General features: G+C 46.4%; 1 protein-coding gene across 7 annotated transcripts in view; it reads right to left on the reverse strand.

The window, feature by feature from the left end:
- FNDC3A (fibronectin type III domain containing 3A) overlaps positions 1-25,153 on the reverse strand; it is a 316,088-nt gene that overhangs the window by 26,128 nt on the left and 264,807 nt on the right. For all 7 annotated transcript variants that reach the window (XM_056562070.1, XM_056562071.1, XM_056562069.1 and 4 more), the window contains 2 exons: positions 8,786-8,924; positions 7,273-7,341 (listed from right to left, as the gene is read on the reverse strand). In XM_056562070.1, coding sequence (XP_056418045.1) covers positions 7,273-7,341; positions 8,786-8,924 — 208 coding nt within the window. The remainder of the gene's footprint in view (positions 1-7,272; positions 7,342-8,785; positions 8,925-25,153) is intronic.

Raw genomic sequence — 25,153 nt, forward strand, 5'->3', positions numbered from 1 at the left:
AGATAGAATGGCTAAACCTAGGCTCCCCCCTTGGTACTTAACCCCTTAAGGACCAAGCACGTATGAGTACGTCCCTGCGCCCTGGGTCTTAAGCACCAGGCACGCACTCAAACGTCCGTGGGAATTTCGCATCCCGCCGCGCCCCCCGGGCGGGTTGCGAAACCGGACGCCTGCTTAAATCGTTCAGCAGGCGTCCGAGGCAAACGCCGAGGGGGGTCCCGGGAACCCCACATGTTGGCGATCGCCGCAGATCATCCGCGAAATCGCGCGGGCGATCTGCGGTGATTCCGGTCATTCGGGTCAGCGGTGACCCGATGAACCGGAACTAGATGGTGATCGGCGGTGTACGATACACCGCCAATCACCTGTCGTTGCTGGGGAGAGGTGACAATACTGTCACCTCCCCAGCAACGCTACTATTGGCTGGCGATCGTCCAGACAATAGAAGTGCGGCAGAGGAGGGGTTAACGGTCCCTTCCCGCTGATGCACCCGCTCTCTGTGTTCAGTCAGCGGGAGCAGCAGTGAGGAGAAGACCGTGGATCCCCCTCAGGAGCCTTAGAATAGGGACAGCAGATTGCAGGGACAGGTAGGAGTTCATAAGGAAAAAAAAGTTTAAAAAAAAAGTCCCCCCCCCCCGACCCCCTAATAGGTCCCCCAGGGTCCTATTAGGGTCTGATCCCTTACCCCGGGTCCTATTAGGGGTTCAGGGAGCTGCGTGCACCACCCCTTCTTTTTGGCCGCAGCTTTTTTTTTTCTATTACTGTTATTACACTTTTACACCAAGCACCACACACTACATACTCTCCCACCCCCCCCTGCACACACCCCCTCCCTTCCGCCACTGCCCCCCCTGCGCCACCGTAGAAAAAAGGCGATGGCCCGCCGGGCATTTTCGGCAGCAGAGGCTTACACTTTTTTAGCCTCCGACTCTGAATCAGCCAGTGAGGACAAGGAAGATCCTACATTTTTGTGTTCTTCCTCGCCCTCCTCATCATCTAGTAGTGATGATGAGTCCCCTGTACGGCGGCGGAGACGCCGCCAGGCGAGGCCACGCACCCCCCATGAGAGTGACCCAGCGGCCAACACTAGTACGAGAGGCAATGCTGCTCGTAATAGGAGTCCGGCCCCCCAGACAAGTGCACCGGTGACCCTGTCTGGAGCCCCCCAAGAGGGTTATCAGCCACGGATTCCTGAGTTTGTTGGCGACTCAGGAATCCGGATTGACACGGCTGGCTTCACTGATCTGGACTTTTTAAAGTTTTTTTTCAGTGACAGCCTGGTCAATCACATGGTGGAGCAAACGAACTTGTATGCCCAGCAGTTCACTGCCCACCACCCCGATTCGCTTTTGGCCAGGCACAATGAATGGCGCGCCATTAATGCAGTGGAAATGAGGACATTTTGGGGCCTCTCGCTGCATATGGGCCTGGACAAAAAAACAAGTGCTCGGCATTACTGGAGCGGGGACGTCCTCTATCAGACCACGCTTTACAGTATGGCGATGACACAGAGGCGGTTCAAAGCCATTCGGAAATGCCTGCATTATGCAGATAATGTGGCATGTCCGCCCCGAGGTGATCCCGCCCATGACCGGCTTTACAGAGTGAGGCCGGTCATCGATCACTTTGGGGCCAAATTTTTGGAGGCCTATGTACCGCTCAGGGACCTCTCGGTAGATGAGTCTCTGTCATCAGTTTTAAGGGGAGACTCATCTTCCACCAGTATATTCCATCGAAGCGGGCGCGGTATGGCGTGAAGCTCTATAAACTTTGCGAGAGTACCTCCGGGTACACTTTACACAAGTTTATAGTGTATGAGGGACGATATTCCCGTATTGAACTCCCAGAATGTCCCCCCACTCTGGGTGTTAGCAGGAAACTCGTTTGGGACCTTGTGCACCCATTGCTGGATAAGGGTTTCCACGTATACATGGATAACTTTTATACCAGCATCCCTCTGTTCAAATCCCTTTTCGCCAGATCCACGTCCGCTTGTGGGACCATGCGGAAGAACCAGAGAGGCCTCCCTCTAAATTTGGTCCAGACGCCTATCCCCAAGGGTGAGTCCCGTGCCCTGACCCATGATAACCTGTTGTTGGTGAAGTATAAGGATAAGAGGGATGTCCTCATTCTCACCACTATTCATGGGAACGGCAGCACCCCTGTCCCTGTGCGAGGTACCGTGGGACCGGTCCTCAAGCCCGATTGTATTCTGGACTACAATCGGTATATGGGGGGAGTTGATCTCTCAGATCAAGTCCTTAAGCCATATAACGCCATGCGGAAAAGACGGGCATGGTACAAAAAAGTTGCGGTCTACTTGGTACAGGTTGCCATGTACAACGCTTTTGTACTATCCCAGTACACCATTCCTCCAGTACTAAGAAGAAGTCCTAAGGTTCCTGATCTTTGGCGACCGGGAAAGATCAGGCCGGACTTCCCAAGAGTCTGGAGTTCTAGGCGCCAGGTTCCAGGTGTGATCCCCCACAGTGGAAAGAAGGGACGAACCCAGAAAAGATGCAGAGTGTGTAGCAGGAGGGGGATATGGAAGGACACCACGTATCAGTGCGACACTTGCCCAGATAATCCGGGCCTCTGCATAGGCTGCTTCAGGGAGTATCACACTTCCATGGAGTACTAAATTTTCCCTTTTCAGTTTCATTTTCCATAATTTGGCCAATGTACCAAGTCCAGAGTACATTCCAAATTGTTAACCTCCTAAAACCACTAAATTGCCCCAAAAAAACTGAAAAAAAAAATACCTGATAAGACCTCTGGGGGTGTTTTTTCACAAATGGGTCATAGGTCACTGAATCACTATAATCGGGGACTTTTTTATGTTGCCTCAAATGCGCAGCGCTCTCTCTCCACCTGAGCAGGTGCACATTTGAGGCAGCAGGTTAGGGACGGCCACACACATCACATTCCCAGAATGATGACTCAGAGCATAGGGTTTGGGGTGGGCATGGTTTTTTTTAGTTGTGGCTATGCTCTGGGTCATCATTCTGGGAATATATCCTTTTTTTAATAAAAATTTATAATTTTGTGGCCCACTGTACCCCATATTACGGGCCCCTGTACCCCACCTGTATACCCCAGTTGTCCCCCATAGTGTTCCCCTATTTTAGGGCTCAGTGCTCCCCCCCCCATTAACACTCCCACATCCTCTGCTATGAAAAGCTCAAGGCCCCTGACTGACCTCATGCCTATACCATGACCTGGTGTGCACCAGCGGAGCCAAAATCTTCCAAAAATCAGGTATGTCCTTACTCCAAAGAAATGTATTTACAAATTGTGGGGGGTCTTTTCTGCTATTAACCCTTGTAAAAATGTAAAATTCTGGGGAAAACCCACATTTTAGTGAAATGTTTTTAATTTTTTTTTACATATGCAAAAGTTGTGAAACCCCTGTGGGGTATTAAGGCTTACTTTACCCCTTGTTACGTTCCTCAAGGGGTCTAGTTTCCAAAATGGTATGCCATGTGTTTTTTTTTTATCTGCTGTCCTGGCACCATAGGGGCTTCCTAAATGCGACATGTCCCCCCCATTTCAGCAAAATTTGCAAATGTGAATCCTTCTCTTCTGAGCATTGTAGCGCTCCCGTAGTGCATTTAATGTCCACTTATAGGGTACTTCCATACTCAGAAGAGATGGGGTTCAAAATTTTGGGGGGTATTTTCTGCTATTAACCCTTGCAAAAATGTGAAATTTGGGGGAAACACACATTTTAGTGAAAAAAAAAATTTTTTTTTTTACATATGCAAAAGTCGTGAAACCCCTGTGGGGTATTAAGCCTCACTTTATTCCTTGTTAAGTTCCTCAAGAGGTCTAGTTTCCAAAATAGTATGCCATGTGTTTTTTTTTTGCTGTTCTGGCACCATAGGGGCTTCCTAAATGCGACATGCCCCCCCGAGCAAAATTTGCTCTCAAAAAGACAAATATGACTACTTCTCTTCTGAGCATTGTAGTTCGCCCGTAGTGCACTTCAGGTCAACTTATGGGGTACCTCCATACTCAGAAGAGATGGGGTTACAAATTTTGGGGGGTATTTTCTGCTATTAACCCTTGCAAAAATGTGAAATTTGGGGGGAAACACACATTTTAGTGAAAAAAAAATATATCTTTTTTTACATATGCAAAAGTCGTGAAACCCCTGTGGGGTATTAAGGCTCACTTTATTCCTTGTTACGTTCCTCAAGGGGTCTAGTTTTCAAAATGCTATGCCATGTGGGTTTTTTTTGCTGTTCTGGCACCATAGGAGCTTCCTAAATGCGACATGCCCCCCGAGCAATATTTGCTCTCAAAAAGCCAAATATGACTCCTTCTCTTCTGAGCATTGTAGTTCGCCCGTAGTGCACTTCAGGTCAACTTATGGGGTACCACCATACTCAGAAGAGATGGGGTTACAAATTTTGGGGGGTATTTTCTGCTAGTAACCCTTGCAAAAATGTGAAATTTGGGGGGAAACACATTTTAGTGAAAAATAAATTTTTTTTTACATATACCAAAGTCGTGAAACCCCTGTGGGGTATTAAGGCTCACTTTATCCCTTGTTACGTTCCTCACTTTACATAGACATATGAGGTATGTGCTTACTCGAGAGAAATTGGGCTACAAATACAAGTATACATTTTCTCCTTTTACCCCTTGTAAAAATTCAAAAATTGGGTCTACAAGAACATGCAAGTGTAAAAAATGAAGATTGTGAAATTTCTCCTTCACTTTGCTGCTATTCCTGTGAAACACCTAAAGGGTTAAAACGCTGACTGAATGTCATTTTTAATACTTTGGGGGGTGCAGTTTTTATAATGGGGTCTTTTATGGGGTATTTCTAATATGAAGACCCTTTAAATCCACTTCAAACCTGAACTGGTCCCTGAAAAATAGTGAGTTTGAAAATTTTATGAAAAATTGGAAAATTGCTGCTGAAGTTTGAAGCCCTCTGGTGTCTTCCAAAAGTAAAAACTTGTCAATTTTATGATTCAAACATAAATTAGACATATTGGAAATGTGAATAAAAATTTTTTATTTGGAATATCCATTTTCCTTACAAGCAGAGAGCTTCAAAGTTAGAAACATGCAACATTTTTAATTTTTTCATCAAATTTGGGGATTTTTCACCAAGAAAGGATGCAAGTTACCACCAAAATTTACCACCATGTTAAAGTAGAATATGTCACGAAAAAACAATCTTGGAATCAGAATGATAACTAAAAGCATTCCAGAGTTATTAATGTTTAAAGTGACAGTGGTCAGATGTTCAAAAAACGCTCGGGTCCTAAGGTGTAAAATGGCCTGGTCCTTAAGGGGTTAAAGGTGTTATCCAGTACAAGAAAAATAGAACAGATTCCTTTAACCCCTTAAGGACCAAGGACGTACCGGTACGTCCTTGGTCCTGCTCTTCTGATATAACGCGGGGTTACACAGTAACCCCGCGTCATATCATGGCGGGCCCGGCGTCATAGTGAAGCCGGGACCCGCCTCTAATAGCGCGCAGCGCCGATCGCGGCGCCGCGCGCTATTAACCTTTTAGCCGCGCGCTCAAAGCTGAGCCGCGCGGCTAAAAGTGAAAGTGAAAGTTCCCGGCTAGCTCAGTCGGGCTGTTCGGGATAGCCGCGGCTAATCGCGGCATCCCGAACAGCTGACAGGACAGCGGGAGGGCCCCTACCTGCCTCCTCGCTGTCCGATCGCCGAATGACTGCTCAGTGCCTGAGATCCAGGCATGAGCAGTCATCCGGCAGAATCGTTGATCACTGGTTTCTTATGAGAAACCAGTGATCAACATAGAAGATCAGTGTGTGCAGTGTTATAGGTCCCTATGGGACCTATAACACTGCACAAAAAAAGTGAAAAAAAAAAGTGAGTAAAGATCATTTAACTCCTCCCCTATTAAAAGTTTGAATCACCCCCCTTTTCCAATAAAAAAAAAAACACAGTGTAAATAAAAATTAAAATAAACATATGTGGTATCACCGCGTGCGGAAATGTCCGAATTATAAAAATATATCATTAATTAAACCGCTCGGTCAATGGCGTGCGCGCAAAAAAATTCCAAAGTCCAAAATAGTGCATTTTTGGTCACTTTTTATATCATTTAAAAATGAATAAAAAGTGATCAATAAGTCCTATCAATGCAAAAATGGTACCGTTAAAAACTTCAGATCACGGCGCAAAAAATGAGCCCTCATACCGCCCCATACACGGAAAAATAAAAAAGTTATAGGGGTCAGAAGATGACAATTTTAAACGTATTAATTTTCCTGCATGTAGTTATGATTTTTTCCAGAAGTCCGACAAAATCAAACCTATATAAGTAGGGTATCATTTTAATCGTATGGACCTACAGAATACATATCAGGTGTCATTTTTACCGAAAAATGTACTACGTAGAAACGGAAGCCCCCAAAATTTACAAAACAGCGTTTTTTTTCAATTTTGACGCACAATGATTTTTTTTCCCGCTTCACCATAGATTTTTGGGCAAAATGACTGACGTCATTACAAAGTAGAATTGGTGGCGCAAAAAATAAGCCATCATATGGATTTTTAGGTGTAAATTTAGGTGAAAGAGTTATGATTTTTTAAAGGCAAGGAGCAAAAAACGAAAATGCAAAAACGGAAAAACCTCCGGTCCTTAAGGGGTTAAAAAATTGCACCACATCTGTCTGCAGGGTGGGTGTGGTTTTGCAACCCAGTTCCACTGAACTGAATGGAGCCAAGTTGTAATGCCATACACAACCCGAGGACAGGTGTGGCGCTGTTTTTGGAATAAACAGTTCTGGTTTTCTATTCCTGGATAACACCTTTAAGCCTCATTCTAACAAAAAAGATTTTTATAAACAATGTACGGCACCCATTTGCTTCCTGCTCTGTTTCAGAGTGTACGACAGCCCCAATACTACCTTAAAAAAGCTTGGTGAAGGGGAAGTAAGTCTGTATTCCCTCGTTGCAGTCATCTTGGGGATTTTTTTGCAATGATTTTCACTAAATCTCTACAATATGATCACAATGTGTGAATAGAACCTAAAGCATTCTATAATTTTATTTTCTGACTGAATTTATTCATTGCAGTGGAATGCTTCTTTCATCATGAGATTTAGGTCACACAGGAGATTGTCTTTCTCTGGTATACAGCAATGTTTTTCTATGTGACGTTTAAGTTGAGTGGTTTTCATTATGATCTAGAGTCTTACGCAACAAGATATCTTTTCCATTTACAGCTGTGCAGATACCATAGCAAACTACATTACATAGATATTATGAGATAATTACCGCTTTGCTCTTCAGATATTTCCACTATGTATTTAGTAATTGTTGCTCCTCCATTATCTTTTGGTGGATCTGAACAGAAACAAATATGAAAATAACCAATTAATTTAACTGAAAAAATAAATATAAAATACACTATAAAGAGGATGTTTCAGGTCAACTGTGAAATGTGTTTTACAAGTCTCTTCTAGTGTTACAAAAGAACATTACGGTAATTTTCTCCCAGAGGACAGTATATTTATAAAATGTACCTGTAGTTTAGAGGTGCACAGGATAATATACTGAATTAGTAATCTGCAATATACTACAGTAACTACCATTAGAACATTAACCATCCCTGCTACAAGAGGGAGCATGAAAGATGCAGGGTAAACAAATGCCATGTACATGCACTGTGGACCAACAATTGTTACTAGAAGTAAAGTGATTGGTACAAGTGTGTTTGAAAATTACAAATTCATGTGATTATACATTCTATGAGGGTTATAGAGAATACATTCCAGACTACCAGCATCATGTTATAGAGCAGCAGAACTGACCAGATTGACATATAATTTTGTGATTCAGTATAAGGCTTGGTTCACACCACGTTTTAGGCAATACAGGACCGCATACGGCTGGAGGGGATCTAAAATCGGGCTCTCCCGTATGTGGCCCGTATGTAATTTAATTCAATGAGCCGACCGGAGTGAAACGCTGATTATGGTCGGCGTTTAACTCTGGTCGGCTCATTGAAATACATTACATACGGACCGCATAGGGGAGCGCCCGGTTTTAGCTCCCCCCCAGCCGTATGCGGTCCTGTATTGCCTAAACGAGGTGTGAACCCAGCCAAAGTTGTATCCTATTGGCAGCTAAAAACTCCAAAATGGGGTTGAAGCGCGTTGAAGGTTTTAACTAGATATTGTGCAACCCAAGGTAGTTAGTAATTTAATGTTGGATCTATTTCTGCTGTCAAAACAAAAACAAAAAAGGGATGCCTCTTTTTCTACCCCTATATAATTTATTATTTGAAATCCCTGCAGATTCTGAGTTTAGTAGTCGAGGGGGCAGTCTCAATTATTGACAGCTTTCCCTGTATGAGCATTGAAGTTATACTGAAACTTTTGCCACAAAACTTACTACAAAATCTGCTCAGCTCCTTCTGCTCTATGATATGATGCTGGAGATCATGTTCTTTAATTTTACAGGCTTATACTAAATTTGCTTTAAGGGAACATGTAACCAGTAAAAGTCAGTCAACTAACACTAACAATTTACTAATATATTATACAGAAGCATGAGCTGAGCAGATTAATATGTATAAGCCTGCTCATTCTGAGCCTTACCTGTTAAAGTGTACACACAATGATGAACTGCTCACTGGACTTCTAAGTCAAGAATTATAAGAGGTAAAGGAGTCCAATGGGCGTTCCCACCCAATGAATTTCAGTCACTGAATAGGTCCGCCCACTGGACTACTTAACCCAGAACCAGTAGAGGCTAAAAGAAGCACTAATCAATCAGTAGCACTTACCCCAAACAACACGGAAGTTCTGTGCATGGACCTTTCCTTTGACAGAAGGCTTTGAGGGTGCACCTGGCCTGTCCGGAAGAGTCAAAAATTCCACCACCTCACTTGGACCACTCTTTCCTTCTGAGTTATATGCAATAACCTAAAATTAAGGTTCCAGATTGAAAATTCGGAATACATATAAATGCAAACATCTTGCAACATATAACTACAACATTATGCTACAAGGCAATCATAGATTAAACATAGCTTAAGGTTTTGATCATTTCCCCTTTTTCCCGAAAGGCTATACAGATTAATGGCCTATTGGCACTACATATTTTCTGAGCTGAATTCCTCTCTGAAATTACAGTAATATCCGGATCCCAATGTCTGCTGAAAGAATGAACATGTTCATTCTTTCAGCGGAATCTACTCTGAAATGCATAGTAGTCTATTGGGTCAGCACATTTCCAGGCGGTCCTAGCATCGGCTTGTTTTGTTCTCACTAGAGCTCTATACAGTGGGATCACAATCTCCTTCTTCCTCTAGATTTATAGAGAAGAAAGTCCAGAACTATAGCAGATGAACATTCGACTCCTTTATTAGGACAACAACAGGACATGAGTAAGAGCTACTAAGGGCCTGAAAAAGTGTAAGCTACAGTGTACCCTTACACCCTTCTCTTCTGAAGTCTTCAATAAAACAGAACTACCAATGCCATACTCATCTAGAGGATTCCTTCTCCCCATGTAAATTATTTTACCCTTTATAACAAAGAATTGCAGTCTCCATTGTTTTAACCACTTAACCATGTAGTAAAGCTAAATAATTTTTCATATTACAGACACCTTCTGGATCAACAACCCTATTGCACACTTATGTGTCATTAGCAAAACCTTTCCTACCACATTTTATCCTTACACAAACATTAAAAAAAGAGGAACTACACCAGACCCGTGTGGTCATCACCTGTAACCAGTCTCTGCTTAGAATACACACCATTACCAACTATCCTTTGGCATCTATCATTTAGCCAACTGTAAATCGACTCAACTATCAAGAGACTAAAAAGAGTCTGTCGTCACTTTTATGCTTCACTATATGAGAGCGGTATACCAGTCTTTACAAGGCTTAATTAGTAGCGTGGCCCAGTAAATTAATTGATATCAGCCCCACATCCCCTGTTTAAACAGGGAGAAGTCAGGCAAACGACAAATGATTTCATTGGCCGCTCAAAAGATTCTCTCAGCCGAAGAATAAGCATTTGATCAATAATCGGCCCATAAAAAAGGACGAAACTTAGAAAAATTTTATTTGGCCGAAAGGTGGCAACAGCCTGATGAGACCATAGGGCCTCGCAATTGAAAAGATTAAAGATATTCTTTAACATTTTAAATTGAAGATTTCAAATAGATGAACCTAAAAAGTGGTTTTATTTAATGTGCCTGCAGCATGAGGAGATCATATGGTGGTGCAGTGACACAGCCTGGAGGTGGTGGAAGCATGAGGAAACCATATAGTGGCTGAATGAAATAGCCTGTAGTTGGCGGTAGCATGAGGAGACCATATAGTGGCTGAATGACACAGCCTAGAGTTGGCGGCAGCATGAGGAGACCATATAGTGGCTGAATGAAAGCCTGGAGTCTGCGGCAGCATGAGGAGACCATATAGTGGCTGAATGACACAGCATGGAGTTGGCGGAAGCATGAGGAGACTATATACTGGCTGAATGAAAGCCTGGAGTCTGCGGCAGCATGAGGAGACATATAGTGGCTGAATGACACAGCCTGGAGGTGGCAGCAGCATGAGGAGAACATATGGTGGCAGAATGAGACAGCCTGGGCTGGCATCAGCATGAGGAGAACATATGGTTGCAGTATGCGACAGCCTGGTGGTGACATCAGCAGCATTAAGAGTCCTGAAAGTCACCTGGTGACATAGTGGGGTAGTGGGTGGCAATACCAGTACCTGGTGACAAAGGTCGGTGAAAAAACGAGAACATGGCATCAGGCGGGTGGCAGGATCAGAATAATAGCTTAGGCAGGTAGGCAGAAGAAAACGGTCTCTTTTGTAAAAGTGTTTGTGTGCACAAGTTAGTATTGAGGATATGCATTCCGTAAAACTTTTAATAATATTCTAACGATAAAATATATGTACCCAAATTTTTTTTTAAATCAAACAAAAGGAAAGGTGTGCAAAAAACACCATGTGCCACCTACACCACCAAGTATGGATGTGATGGAAAGACCTCTAAAAGGTGGAAGGGAACAACATATGGTTCATTGTAACCAGTGGGGAAAAACACTTCCCTTGTAAGGCCCCACTCTCTTGCATTATTAATTCCCTTCTTGGCAAGTGTTTGTCAGCACCAGCATGGTTAAAAAGTGCTGACAAGGTGTTGTTTGCTAGGTTGCCGGGTTACGCCCTGCTGCCTGAGTGGCTAGCTACTGATTGACCACATGTGCATCTCCCTATATCACCAGGCATCAGACACTGGTCATTACCTGAGTAGCTAGCATTTCCTTATTCCCTTGTATACCCGGCAACTTGACTTCTGGCTTCCTATCCGACTTCTTTTTTGTTATAGCGATTCTCCACCTCTTCCCACTCCTGGCTAGACTCGGTTTGACTGACATTGACTTTATGTGTGTATGTTTAGTTTATCTTTGTTAGTTGCTTGTTTCCCTGTTGCTCCTGACAACTGACAGGATTGTATTTTATTGTGTTGACATTTGACTCCCCTTACTTATTTAGGAAGGGATTGTCGACCAGTTGCCGGCCTATCATTTAGGATAGGAGGACAAGTAGGCAGGGACAGGGGCGCGGGTGAGTTTAGTAAGCACTCCTTCCCCGCCCATACGTGACAGTGTTACTCGCCCTAAAAAAGGCAGCCCACACAGGAACCTCTCCCTATTTCCACCTGCAAACACTGCCATTTCCCAGGGTTTTTAGGTGGAATAGGGAGAGGTTCCTGTGTGGGCCGTCCTTTTTAAGATGAGTAACACTTTCCTCGAAAAAGGTGGAAGGGAACAATGTATTGTCCACTGTAGCAGGTGTGGTAAAAACTTCCCCTGTAAGGCCCCTCCTCTCGCCCTATTAATTCCCTTCTTGTCAAGTGTTACTCGCCCTAATAAGGGCGGCCCCGCCCTTCCACCTTTTAGAGGTCTTTGCATCACATCAATACTTGGTGGTGTAGGTGGCACATAGTGTTTTTTGCACACCTTTCCTTTTGTTTCATTGAAAAAAAAAATGGGTACATATATTTTATCCTAAGAAAAGTTAAGTTTTAGCTAATGCATATCCTCAATACTTACTTGTGGTCTGATGCTGAGGAATGTCTATAACTGGGGAGCAGCACCTTAAATCTGTTTGACACTATCCATATTTGTGAAGTGTTGGTGTGGCACCATGGTCAATCTACTCTGATGCATCAGGCATTGGTGGATGGAAATCCTTGCCTGATTCATCTTCACAAAGGTCAGTCTCACATTTTTCGTGGACAGACGAGTTCTCCTTGGGATTACTATGCCTGCCGCACCTGCTCTGATGGCACACTACTGGCTGGGCAGGACAGCTTTTCCAAGGAAAACTCTGCTAGTAGCGGCCAGAAATCAAGTTTGGCAGCCCAAAAGTCCAGCAGATCTTCAAGGTGTGTTGGCATGGGCATGTCAAGGTATGCCACCACCTGCTGGTTAAAGTCCTGCTCCAGGTCTACCTGCTGCTGATGAGTTGCTTCACTAAGTGGGTGAAGAAAGCTACTCATCAGCGACTGTAGACTCGGGCTGCTGCTGATGGAGCTGGTACTGCTCCTGCCACCCCACCCCTCCCCTCCTCAGCAGCCATGGCAGTGGAAGGTGAGTGCAGAGGGCCCCCAGAGTCAGACCTGCGAGAGGATGGACGATGGTGCAGATAGACATCGGCCAACTGACTACATAGGATTTCTTTGTCCTCCCTCTCAGTGGGTGTAAAAAAGGCCCCCATTTTGTGCCGTAGCAAGGGTCCAATAAGGTGGGGAGCCAGAAGTCATCCCGCTGCCAAATGGTGACAATTCGGCTGTCACTACGCAAGCGACCTTGCATTGTGCCATTTGTGCAAGTGACTAGGAGGGACTCCCTGCCTCCATCTCTACTGCATACTGCGACGGTGTGTCCTGTCTCGCCTTCCTCATAACCCTCTAGCACCTCTAGCTGCTAAACCGCCCATCTTGCAAAACCTAAACTGTGCACCACTGTACCCCTCCCCATCTCCTCCAGTTCAGCCCCAACAGGGCTCATAAGGCCATGAGATGTAGGCGCCACGTCTCCAGTGACCTGACCAGCCATCGTTTCCAACACATGTTGTAGTAAATGAAGCAGCGGAATGGCGTAGTTCATCCCGTAATCCTGGCGACTGACTAATAATGTGGCTTCCTCAAAGGGCCAGAGCAAACGGCAGCTGTCACGTATGAGCTGCCACTGGTTGACATTGAAGTTACACAGGGGAGTCCCCCTATCCGCTTGGATCAAGAAATTGGTGATGGCTTTTCTCTGTTCGTATAGTCGGTCCAACATATGGAGGATGGAATTCCAACATGTGGAAAGGTCGCAAATCAGACTATGTTGGGGGATACCATTCTGAAGCTGCAACTCAAGGAGGGTGTGCTTTGCGGTGTACGAGTGGCTGAAGTGCATGCAAAGTTTCCTGCCCATTGTTAGGATGTCTTGCAGAACACTTCAGGGACCGCTTGACAACCAGATTGAACACGTGTGCCATGTAGGGCACTTCCTTGTCGCAGTGCAGACAAGATGTTCTTCCTGTTGTCGGTCACCATGGTTCCCATTTCCAGTTTTCATGGAGTAAGCCATTATTCGATTTCTTGATGAGTGAATTTTAGCAGTTTCTCCTGTGTGACTCTATTCGCCAAGGCAAACCATGTGAAGAACAGCGTGACACTGCTGTGCCATGCACACATGGTATGCTGGAGGGGCACTGAGACTTGTCTGTTCACTGGAGGCTGAGGACACGGTGGAGGATGAGAAGGCAGAGTCGCACACTGTCACAGGACCAACGGCCTGAGAGCGTGGAGACGGAAGTGACGTGACTTGTCCAAGTTGCTGTTGTGGCTGTGTAGGAACCACATTTACCCAGTGGGCCGTAAAGGACATGTATTCTCCCTGACCCTAGTTACAGCTCCACACGTCGGCGCTTCCGTGCACTTTGGTACACACAGACAGGCTCAAGGACTGGCCCACCTTCTGTTCCACAAAATTGTGCAGGGCTGGTACTGCCTTCTTCGCAAAGAAATGACGGCTTGGGACTCTCCACCTTGGCTTGGCACAAGCCATCAGTTATCTGAAAGGTGCAGAGTCCACCACCTGAAAAATGAGGGACTGCAACACCAGCAACTTACACAGGAGCACATTCAGCTTCTGCGCCGTTGGATGAGTGGGCGCATACTGTTGTCTCTTGGACATGAGTTTGCCGATGGATTGCTGGCGGAATGAATGACTCGAAGTAGGAGGAGCAGGAGCATCTGGGGCGACAGAAGGTGGGTATGTCACACAGCTCTCTTCGGCTGAGGTGGTGGAGCCTTGGCTGTCTGAAACAGGGAGCGGCGTGCCACTGGATGATGCAGTAGGGTGGACCACCACATCGGAGCCACAGTTCTCCCAGGCCACTTTATGGTGACACTGCATATGTTGACGCAGGGCCATGGTGCCAACATTGGGACACTGGCCATGCTTCACCTTCTGCCGAAACATCTTGCATGTGGCCAGGTTAACATCCTCAGGATGCTTGATGAAAAACTGCCACACCGCAGAGTAGCTGATTTTCCCACCAACAGTCCAGGAGCCCCTGTTTCACTACCTCTCAGGAAGGTAGGCTGCCGTAAAGCAGGTGGGCTACCCCAGGCACATTTGGCTCCAGACTTTCCACTTCTGCCACCCTGCTGACTGCCAACCATGCTACCACCTTGCTGGCTCAGCTGCTGCCTCACGGGCAACCTGGAACCCTCTTCTCCTGATGATGATGAAGCCCCTTCTGCACACGGCTCCCAAATGCGATCGCCTTCATCATCATGAAGTTGTGTCTGTATGTCACTGATGTCCTCCTCAGGTTCCTCAACAGTATCTGCTTCAGGAGCCTAAACGCTCGCAACACCATCTCCCATGCCACTCTCCTAGTCACTACTTGCCCGCCTAGCGGAGGAAGCGGCAGATGTCTCCTCCACTTCTTAGCTGGGCAGTAGCTGTTGACTGTCCTCTAGATAGTCCTCACTAAATAGTGGAGCTGAACCCACAGCATAAGATACTTCTGTAGGGGAGGGAACAGCATAGGACAGAGGCAATGGGAGGACAGGGACTGCTCCCGGGCCATGCCAACTGAGGGTTGTGTCTGAAGAACCCACCGACTGTTGACAGGGGGTGTCAGATGCCATTTGTGATGAAGTGGATGACCGTGTCAACCAATCGATGATGGCAGATGCGTTGCTGGTCGAGACACGACCAATAGCTGATACCGGGAGCTCAGGCCTCTTGCTGCGACTCCTCCTGCCACTCGCCCCTAGTCTGCTGCGACCTCTGCCTGATAAATTTAGGCCTCTGCCACTCCTCTGTGCACGTCCTGGCACTTCTCTGCCTGACATACTTAGGGCGTATATAAGGGGAGTACAATACGCTCCACTACACTTAAAACAGTATTTGTCTACAACACCAGCAGGTGTGTACTTTTGCCTGGCCTTACCACAGTATCTAGGACCTTAAGACTTTAATTGGAACAAAATGGTACATCACTTAGATGTACATATGTGATATGCACTTATGAGGGGAGGAAAATGCACTCCAGTACGCTTAAAACAGTATTTGTCTACAACACCAGCAGGTGTGTACTTTTGGCAGGCCTTTCACAGTATCTAGGCCATTAAGACTTTAATAGGAACAAAATGGTACATCACTTAGATGGACGCACAGGTTACACTTAATAGAGGACAATACGCTTTTAGTGCTCTGCTCACCCTAACTGGCTGGTTACTATTAGCTTTTCAGTTGTTGTACACACCAGTGCTGCAGCACACAGTCACTGAGTACTACACCCAAAATTGCACTCTCTCTCAATATCACTCCCTTCCCTATCAGTATGTGGTGTCCCGGTACCGTATTACATACAGTACCTAGGTATGGGTCCCCAAAGTCAGAGTTCCTAGGAACCGTGGGGTCCTCAGGTTTAGTCTTCCCCTAGTCACCCCTTAGATAACTAATATATTGCACAATTAAATGTAAATAAATGTATATAGAAAGTGCACTTACCTTGCGCTAGCGTCGAAGGACCTGCGGGTCACGTGACGAGGTTTAGTCTCTATGGTTAATGCAAAGGACCTTTGGAGGTTCATAGGCCATGTGATACCCACAATGCTTTGTGAGGCTGATTGACAGATGGCGTGGACCAATCCTAGAATGGCCAGCTCCTGCCAATATTAGGGAGCAGCGGCCATTATTCTCTCTCTTGGGTTGCAGTCACTGAATGAGGTAGGACCTCCGCAACTTACAACAACAATTACTAGACCAAAGCCTTGCGGCCTCGGCTGAATTACACAGTAAGTTCTTTTAAATTCTCCGTAATTACTGGCAAGGACCCTGGACCTAAACTTAACCCCATATCCAGCGGATCTGCGCATACTAAATTCCTGCAAGCTAAAGAACTTACTCAGAGTCCCAACCAACGGTCAATCTCAGCCAAGCTATTCATAGACTCTGTTACAAAGACTGTTTGTATTTTCGCATGTTACAGAAAATCTTCAGTAAAAGTTGATGCAAGTTTTCAGCGACGCTCTGGTTGTGGACAATACTTTATTCTGCAAGCACCTATCGTCCTTGGGAAGGGTGGCGATAGGCCAATACACTCAGCATTTAACCCTTACCCTGGCGTCACGACTGACAAGGGTTAATAGCACCCTTTATAACCTGCACAGCAACATCCTGACCACCACATCCACAAGGCGAACACCACAAGTGCTTCTAGGCTGGATTTGGGCTTGATGTGATCACTGCTGTAAAAAAGCTTTTCTGATCAACACACTGCTCTCTGTCCTTCTCTGCAATAGAACGCTGATGTGACTGGGAGGTGAATCGCTGCTGTAAAAATGCTTTTCTGTGCAACACACACTGCTGTCTATCTCTCTGTAATAGAACGCTGATGTGATTCGCTGCAAGATGGCTGCCGATTATATAGGGCTGTGACATCACAGGGGTGGCTGGCTGCTGATAGGCTGCATGTGATTCAGGGTCATCCCGCCAACCCTTGTTCCAGCCTTCCCAGAATTCCTTGCCCCATGTCCTCACATGTGGATTCAGCATTTTTGATGCCTGTCCCCTGGAGCATGGACCACCCTAAATGGAGTTTAAAGAAGCGATTTGCGTGATCGAATCGCGGCGATATTCACATCTGTTATGAATCAAATTTTCCCTGAAATTCGTAACGAATTAGGATTCTGCAGATTCGATTTGCTCATCCCTAGTAACAGACACTGATATCAGCAGCACGTCTGTTTTCTGTATATACGTAGTAGGTTTTGAGAATTCCCAGCTCAGTGAAGCAGGAGTCTGATATATCCATGACATTCAGGATACACCACTTTCCCATCCCGTCCCAACTTTTTTTTAACCTAAACTCCGTGAGAAAGCTGTCGATCTGAGGTGGCCTGCGTCTCACAAATACAACAGACTTCTGCCTCACAGTGCTACCATCTCACTGCAACTATTAAAAACTTCAAAACTTGTACATGTTAACAGGTAACAGACACACAACCAAAATAAGTGACTATCACTATTTCACACTGCTATATGACAGTGTTTCCCAACCAGAGTGCCTCCAGCTGTTGCAAAACTTCAACTCCCAGCATGCCTGGAAAGCCAAAGGAACTGTATCAAAGGCTTTGCTGAAATTCAGGAAGGTGATCTCCATGTCACCCCGTTCATCCAACAAAAGTAATTCTTGTATAAAAATAAGGGATGCACCAAAAGGGAAATTTTGGGCTGAAAGCGAAAATTTAGACTGTGCTTGTCCGAAAACGAAAATGCATTACATCACCCACATTTTTTTTATATATATATAGTTTTTGTAAAATTGTATTATCAGAATATTTAAGTTAAATAAATTAATGAATTGAAGTAATCTGAAATTTAAAACTCCATGCTATAATAAAATAAATATCACGCCCTGTACACTAAACCCCGGCCCCCTTATAAAGTATGAGCCAATGTGGGAAAAATGCAGCAAGCATTACGTACGGGCCCAGCTTCAGATGTGCCAATCCTGGTGGAGATGTGGTGATCCTGCTGGTACTTGGCGCCAACTGCACTTCTTCCTTTATCCTTCCAGTACTGTTTAGCAGCTGTATGCTACAGAGGAAATTATTTTTTAATTTATTTTTTGTCTTCTCCACAGTGCTCTCTGCTGACACCTGATGCCCTTATCAGGAACTGTCCTGACATGAACAGAGCTGTCAGCAGAGAGCACTGTGGACAAGACAAAAAGAAATTCAAGAAGCAAATCATTTCCTCTGTAGCATACAGCTGCTAATAAGTACTGGAAGGATAAAGATTTTTTAAGAGAAGTAATTTACAAATCTGGAAAAAAAAAAAAGGAAAATGTGTGCAGCTCACAACCAAGTCTCCGAGGCTTAATGCGGTTAAAGGATCGATCCCCACCGATCGAAAATTTTATAAATAATAAATACAAATTAACAGAACCTCAAGGATACTGCCCTACTGGGCACACAATGAAAAATGAGTTGAGACAGTTCGTGTGAAAAAATGAGAAACATTTATTAAAAGAAAAATGTAAATTAAAAATGACCTAAAATGAACATTAGTTATAACATAGTTAGAGCGAAAAATTAAAATTACAATTCTTACGCCATTGTGCCCTAATGGCAAGGAAATGTATAAAATAGTAGATGTAGTACTGCCGTTAATATAAAAGTCTGCAATTCTGTTTGGTGCAAGAAGCCGATAATCCGGAGGAAGCTGATAATCCGGCAATTTGAATGTTATATGCTTTTAAGTCTCTGCAGAGGTTAAAATATGCTGACAATAGTCTTTATATGAATGATTGGATTGCTCACCATATCCAGAGCCGCTGGTCCCGTACTGCGATGGGCCGATGTTGGCAAATCCTGCGGTTGCTGTGAGGTCATTGGCTGTTGTTCGATATGGAGATCCTCAAGAACCTGCGGAGCTCAGGCATGAGACTCCTCTGTGTGCTGTCTGTACTGGCAATATGCCCGTGTTGGCGTGTCCTTTACCTCTGGCCGCACTGTAGTTAGCTCCTCGTCTCTCCCCCAAGCATTAATGGGCGTCCAGGCTTCCCAGAATTCACAGGCATCCTCATCGGCTGATGAGGTGCCTGGCACCCCCCTGCTTTGCCGGGTCCAGTTAGCTTGCCGGTCGCAGGCCGCAGCTTGTCAGGTGCGGCTACTAATACCCCCCTGCAGCCTTCTGCTTCGAGGTCGGTGGACCAAGGTAGTGAGCCCCTATTTGACGATGCGGTGGAGAGTGTGGGGGGAGAGCAAGGTCTGCTGACGCCCCTCTCCCAGCTGCAGTTTTTAACCTCTGCGCTGCCCCTGCAGTTTGCCCCTAGTGCCTTGCCTACTCCACTGCCCCCCTCCCCCTTCCTTGGTTGCCGCTGCACATGTGCCGGCTCCCATAGTCAGCCAGCCACCGCGTGACCGTGATGATTCTGGGTCTGTGCGGAAGTCACATGGGTGTCGTTCTAGATCGTCCTCCAGGGGTTCTGGACGCTCCCGCAGGAACAGAACCGCCGTGTCGCACCATGGGTGTCGGAGACATTGTCGCCGGGAGTCCAGGAGCAGGGCCCGGTCCCACTGGCGCTCGACATCCTTCTCTGGGGAGAGTTCGTGGAGCTCCATCATCCCCGACAGGAGGTCCCACAGGCGGTCAGGCCAGATGCGTAGGTCCAGACCGGCTTGGAGGTCTTCTAATGTGGGTGACCGGACCAGCGCTGTGGCAACACCTGCACCCGTGGAGAGTGTGGACCCAATTCCCGTACCGCAGAGCGGACCTTCATCGACTCCAGCTGTGGTTCCTGCGCAGACTGTTGAGTTCAATTTTGCTGAGGTGTGGGGTAATGCGGGTTCTGAGCTATTGCCTACACTTAAAGCTGTCCTAGCTAAGTTGGAGGGCTCGCAGGTTGGTCCTGTGGCCACGGTCAGGAAGGTTTCCCCGATGCGGGCATGGGTATACAAAGAGTCATTCTTTTGTGGTGTTAGTCCCCTGGGTGCCCATGTCGATAAAAGAGAAAATTTGGGGGAACCAATATGTGGATGTGTGGTCCCTGGTGTCTGTTGACCAACATACCATCGATAAGGAGCGGAGGTCTCAGCCTGAGAAATCTTTTCCTGCTAGGCCTAAGGCCTAAGGTAGCTAAGACGATTGGGAATTGGGTGCATGCTTTTTTCTGTGTTGGGTTGCATCATGGGTGAGAAGCATTCCGAACGTTGTTCGGAGCTTTTTATTTATATGGACTCTGTGTACAATGCGTACAAGTCACATCGGGGAACGGCATGGTGGGGGTATGACGAAGAATTTAGTTGCCGCCTGGCTTTGACACCTGAGGTTGGTTGGGGTGTGAAGGCAACCGATGTATGGTTGCGATTTATAATGGCCCAGAAGGGGTCTTCCTTTCCGTCCGGGGCACTGGTCCAGCTGGGGCCTCGGGGTCAGTGGCCGTGCGGCAACCCGGCGCCTGCTGGCTGTTTAATGAAGGACACTGTAAATTCCTTAATCTGTGCAAATACAAGCACGAATGCTCCGCTTGCGGAGGTGGCCACGCTGCAGTGCGTTGTCCACGAGCCTCGAAGCACCCAGGGCTTCCCGCAGTTGCGGGCGAGGGGAAGGACGCCGGAGAGCATGTCCGCGATGTCCCCGTGATTAGAGCATTACCCCAATAGGCAGTGTGCTCGAGTTTTGAGGGACAGTTTTACGGACGTTTTTTTTTTCTACCTTTTGTTTTGGGTTCTGCTGTTGGGGACTACCCTGATAACTTAAAATCTGCTAGGGAGCATCCTGACGTGTTGAAGGATAAGATTGGAAAAAAGGTGGTGCTGGGGCGCTTCATGGGCCCTTTTAGTTCCCCCCTTCTGCTATGTTTAGGGTCTCTCCGTTGGGGGAAAATTTCGGCTTATACATCACCTGTCTTACCCTAAGGGCACGTCTGTCAATGATGGGATTCCGAATGAGGACTCCTCGGTTTCCTATGTTTCTTTTGATCGGGCAGTGGCCCTGGTGCGCTGCGCGGGGCCTTCGGCCCTAATGGCGAAGTCTGATATTGAATCGGCTTTTTGTTTACTCCGGTGCACCAGGAGTGTTTCCATTTGTTGGGGTGTCGTGTAGATGGTTAATTCTATTATGATGTGTGCCTGGCCATGGGCTGCTCGATTTCGTGCCATTACTTTGAGATGTTTAGTACATTCTTGGAGTGGGTGGTGCGTTTTGAGATGGGCTGCTCCTCTGTGATCCACTATTTGGATGATTTTTTTGTTTGTTGCCCCTGCTGGTTCTTCCAGGTGTAGTTTCTTGTTGGACACTTTTCGTTTTTTGATGCAGCGATTTGGCGTGCCGCTTTGGGCAGAAAAAACTGAGAGGCCGGCTACGGTTATGTCTTTTTTGGGCATCGAGATAGATTCGGTGGCCATGGAGTTTCGATTGCCTTCTGCCAAGATGGAGACAAGTTGTTGCAGTGGGTTGAATGTTTTTGTGAGGCCCGGAAGGTGACGCTTCGGCAGATGCAGGTTCTTTTGGGTCACTTAGTTTTTGCCTGTTGTGTCATGCCTATGGGCAGGGTTTTTTTTCGAGGCGGTTGTCTTTGGCTACAAGGGGGGTTGATCTCCCTGGTCACCGTATCCGTATTTTGCGGTGCTTGAGATATGATCTTTTGGTATGGAGGGAGTTTCTCCGGTGTTACAATAGCCATACTTGTTGGCAAGCGGAGGAGATGTGTAGTGGCGAACTGCAGCTTTTCACAGATGCGGCGGGGGCCGCTGGGTTTGGTGCTTTCTTTGCCAGTGAGTGGTGCGCGGAGGTGTGGCCACCGGACTGGGAGGAGAAGGGTTGGTGTCACAACTTAACGCTGTTGGAATTGTTTCCTATCATCATAGCTGTGGAATTGTGGGGCAGTCGTTTCTGCAATCAGAGGGTTTGTTTCTGGACGGACAACTCTAGTGTGGTTTATTGTATTAACGGTCTGTCTTCTTCCCCCCTTCCTGTGTTGTCGCTTCTACGGCACTTGGTGCTTCGGTGTCTGGAGTACAATATTTGGTTCCGGGCACGGCATGTCCCCGGAGTTGATAACATTATTGCTGACTCTCTGTCTCGTTTCCAGTTCCAGGACTTCTGGAGATTGTGCCCGACTGCAGAGCTGGAGGGTCGGTCATGTCCTCCTTTGGTTTGGGGCCTAGTGACCGGAGATTGATGCCTCTGCTGGAGTCTTTGATGGCGGCCCCCACCTGGTCCAGACACGGTAAGGCTTGGGCCGAGTGGTGTTTGTTGGTGGCTGGGCACAATGTGGCGGAGTGCCCAAATACGAGGCTGGCTGTCACGGCAGACTATTTGCTGTCATTGCTCTCGGCGAATTTATCTGCTTTGGTTGCACTGCGACGGCTAGCGGGGGTCAGTTTTTATTTTCGTCTGCTGGGTTGGGAGGACGTTAAAAAACATTTTTGATTCAGCTGAAGGGCTGGCAGCGGACTCATGTTCGCAAGAATTTGCGGCGCCCGGTTTCCTATACCCTTCTTGTTTTGCTTTTGCAGGCTGCTGGTAGTTGCTGCTCTTTTGTTTTTGAGACTACGCTTTACTCGGCTGCTTTTGTGTTGCTTTTTTCGGGGCTCTGCGGGTTAGGGAGCTGGTTCCATCCTCGAAGCAGGGACCTGGCGGTTTGTTTTTCGAAGTTGTTGTTTGTGCTAATGGTGTTTTACAACTGCGCATTCGTATTGGTTCGGGTTTCGGGAGTTAATTTTTTTTGTCCATGCTGATGGTTCTTCTTTATCTCGCTACCAGTTTCAGGCATTGTTTAAGCGGTGTTTGCAGTGCGTAGGTGCTCCCCCTTCCGAATTTGGAACGCATTCCTTTCGGATCAGGGCGGCGACTGAGGCGTCGCGGGCAGGGTTGTCTGTGGCTGATATTCAGCGTATTGGGCGATGGTGCTCAGCTTGCTATGCTGGTTACGTACATCCCGAATTGCTGCTTAAACCTTGTTTTTCTTTTTAGATCCTCCGGTGGCTACGGTTGTGTTCTTGGGCCATTCCTATTTTGACCGGACGGCACAGAGGGCTGCCTGCCGTCCGGGGGGGGGGGGGAGATCGCTGGGCTTTCATCAGATCGATGCCCAATGGCGGGGAATTCCTGGCATGCGGTGGCCTCAGGTGCTTTTGGAAGCGGTGGAAATTTCCGGTAGGCTTCGATCTGGTGTGGTCTTAGTAGTCCATGCAAGTGGCAATGACCTGTGTTTCACCAGGATCCCCGAATTGATCAACGTCATGAAGGCGGATGTGGAGCGACTCTGTTTTTTTTAGTTAACTCGCGCATGGCGAGGTTTGTCCGGTCCAAGGGTGGAGTGGTGGTCAGACACAGGGAACTCGAAGGGGACAACCGGAGGTTCATGATTAGCGATGGTGTCCACTTCAGTGACATTGGGCTGGACATCTTCCTTTCAGGCCTTCAAGACGGAGTGGAACAGGCCCTGTTTTTTTTTATTGGGGGTCGGAGCTCCATGTAGGAGTACACGGGCTCCTTCTATGGCATGAAGGTAATAATATTATTGGAGTTTTCAAGGTGCCGAAGCCATTCATACACGCTGTGGAGACGGCGGGGCATACTGCTTAGGCTGAAGCAGTGTTTCAGTAAGCTGTTTAGTTCATGGTTACTGTTATGCAGTGTTATAATTGTTTACAGATTTGTTTATACATATATATTTTAATAAAAGAGCTGTGACCACCACCCAGCCCACTTAAAAGGTTATTCAAGTGTCAGTGTCATTATTATTAGAGTGAGCGAATTTATAGAGGTAAACACCAGTAAAAGGTTTGTTCGGGCAGTCTGTAGGCATCACAGTGGCCACAGGACTCAAGGTGTACAGGTACGTCCTTGTGCGCCAAGTCCCAGGTGCCCAAGGCATACCTGTATGCCCCGAGTCCCCTAGGGTTTCCTTTGGGCTCAAGGTTAGAAAGAACAGATGCTACTTAGGACATATATTGGGTGTTCAAACCAGCACACATACCCATTATTGGGTGCTATAGAAGAGAAGTTATGTGGTGCAATACAAAGCATAGCAGTCCATTGTATTTCCATCCTGATGCATTGTCTAGTGTGTAGGTTACCTAGCCGCATAGGCATAGGTAACCCTGACTGCCGGGGACTCAAGAGTTCATTACTGGGTACAACCAGTTAACCCTCCCACTCTAGCAGTTCCATGGGAGGGGTTTGTAGGAACGCCCATAGGGTATATGTTACTGCTTCCCCTGGATATTCTCCCTCTTGTTCTCCAGCATCTCGAGGTCCCGCCCGCCCTCCCTGGTTTTTCTGTCTTTGTAATTTTGTTTTATTTCTACCGAGCGTCCTGTTGTGGGACGTATTGGTTTTTGTTACCCCCTTTTTGAAAAAGAAAAATTCTAAAAAAAGGGCTTTTTGTTAAACTTGGCCACGGGGAGGTTGGATTCCTCACTGGCTGTGGTGCTGTTCTTTATTTTTCTTGTTACTTGAGATTTCGTAAGTCACAGCTGGCGTGAAGGTAATAATATTATTGGAGTTTTCAAGGTGCCGAAGGCATTCATGCACGCTGTGGAGACGGCGGGGCATACTGCTTCGGCTGAAGCAGTGTTTTGGTAAGCTGTTTAGTTCATGGTTACTGCTATGCAGTGTTTTGCTTACAGATTTGTTTATAGAAGAGAACAGATTGCTAGCATGGAATATGCAGATGATCCCTTTATTGAATAATATCAGAAACACAGGAACGGGAAAACAACGCGTTTGAGGCGTGTACCGCCCTTAGTTGTATGAACAAAGTAAGGTAAACTCACCTTATATATCAGAGGAAGTGGTTCAAATCAGGGGGAGGAACCCATCTGCAATGAAACACTTAACCCCTTACACTCAAGACATTTGTGTAACACATGTTTAAAACATCACAATGTGAATATACATGTAATACAAAGAATAAAATACAAGATGAAATGTATCAACAAAGTAGTGGCACCTGATTTCAATACAAAAGTAGAAATATTAATATTCTGCAAGACATAAATCAGACTGCTATGCAGAGGTGCAAACTTTACATGTCACACTAGTAAGTGCAGGCTGTATTTAATATAACACAACACAGCAAGAACCGTGTACAACA

The sequence above is a fragment of the Hyla sarda genome, chromosome 2 (genome assembly GCF_029499605.1).
Source record: "Hyla sarda isolate aHylSar1 chromosome 2, aHylSar1.hap1, whole genome shotgun sequence".
Classification (NCBI taxonomy): Eukaryota; Metazoa; Chordata; class Amphibia; order Anura; family Hylidae; genus Hyla; species Hyla sarda.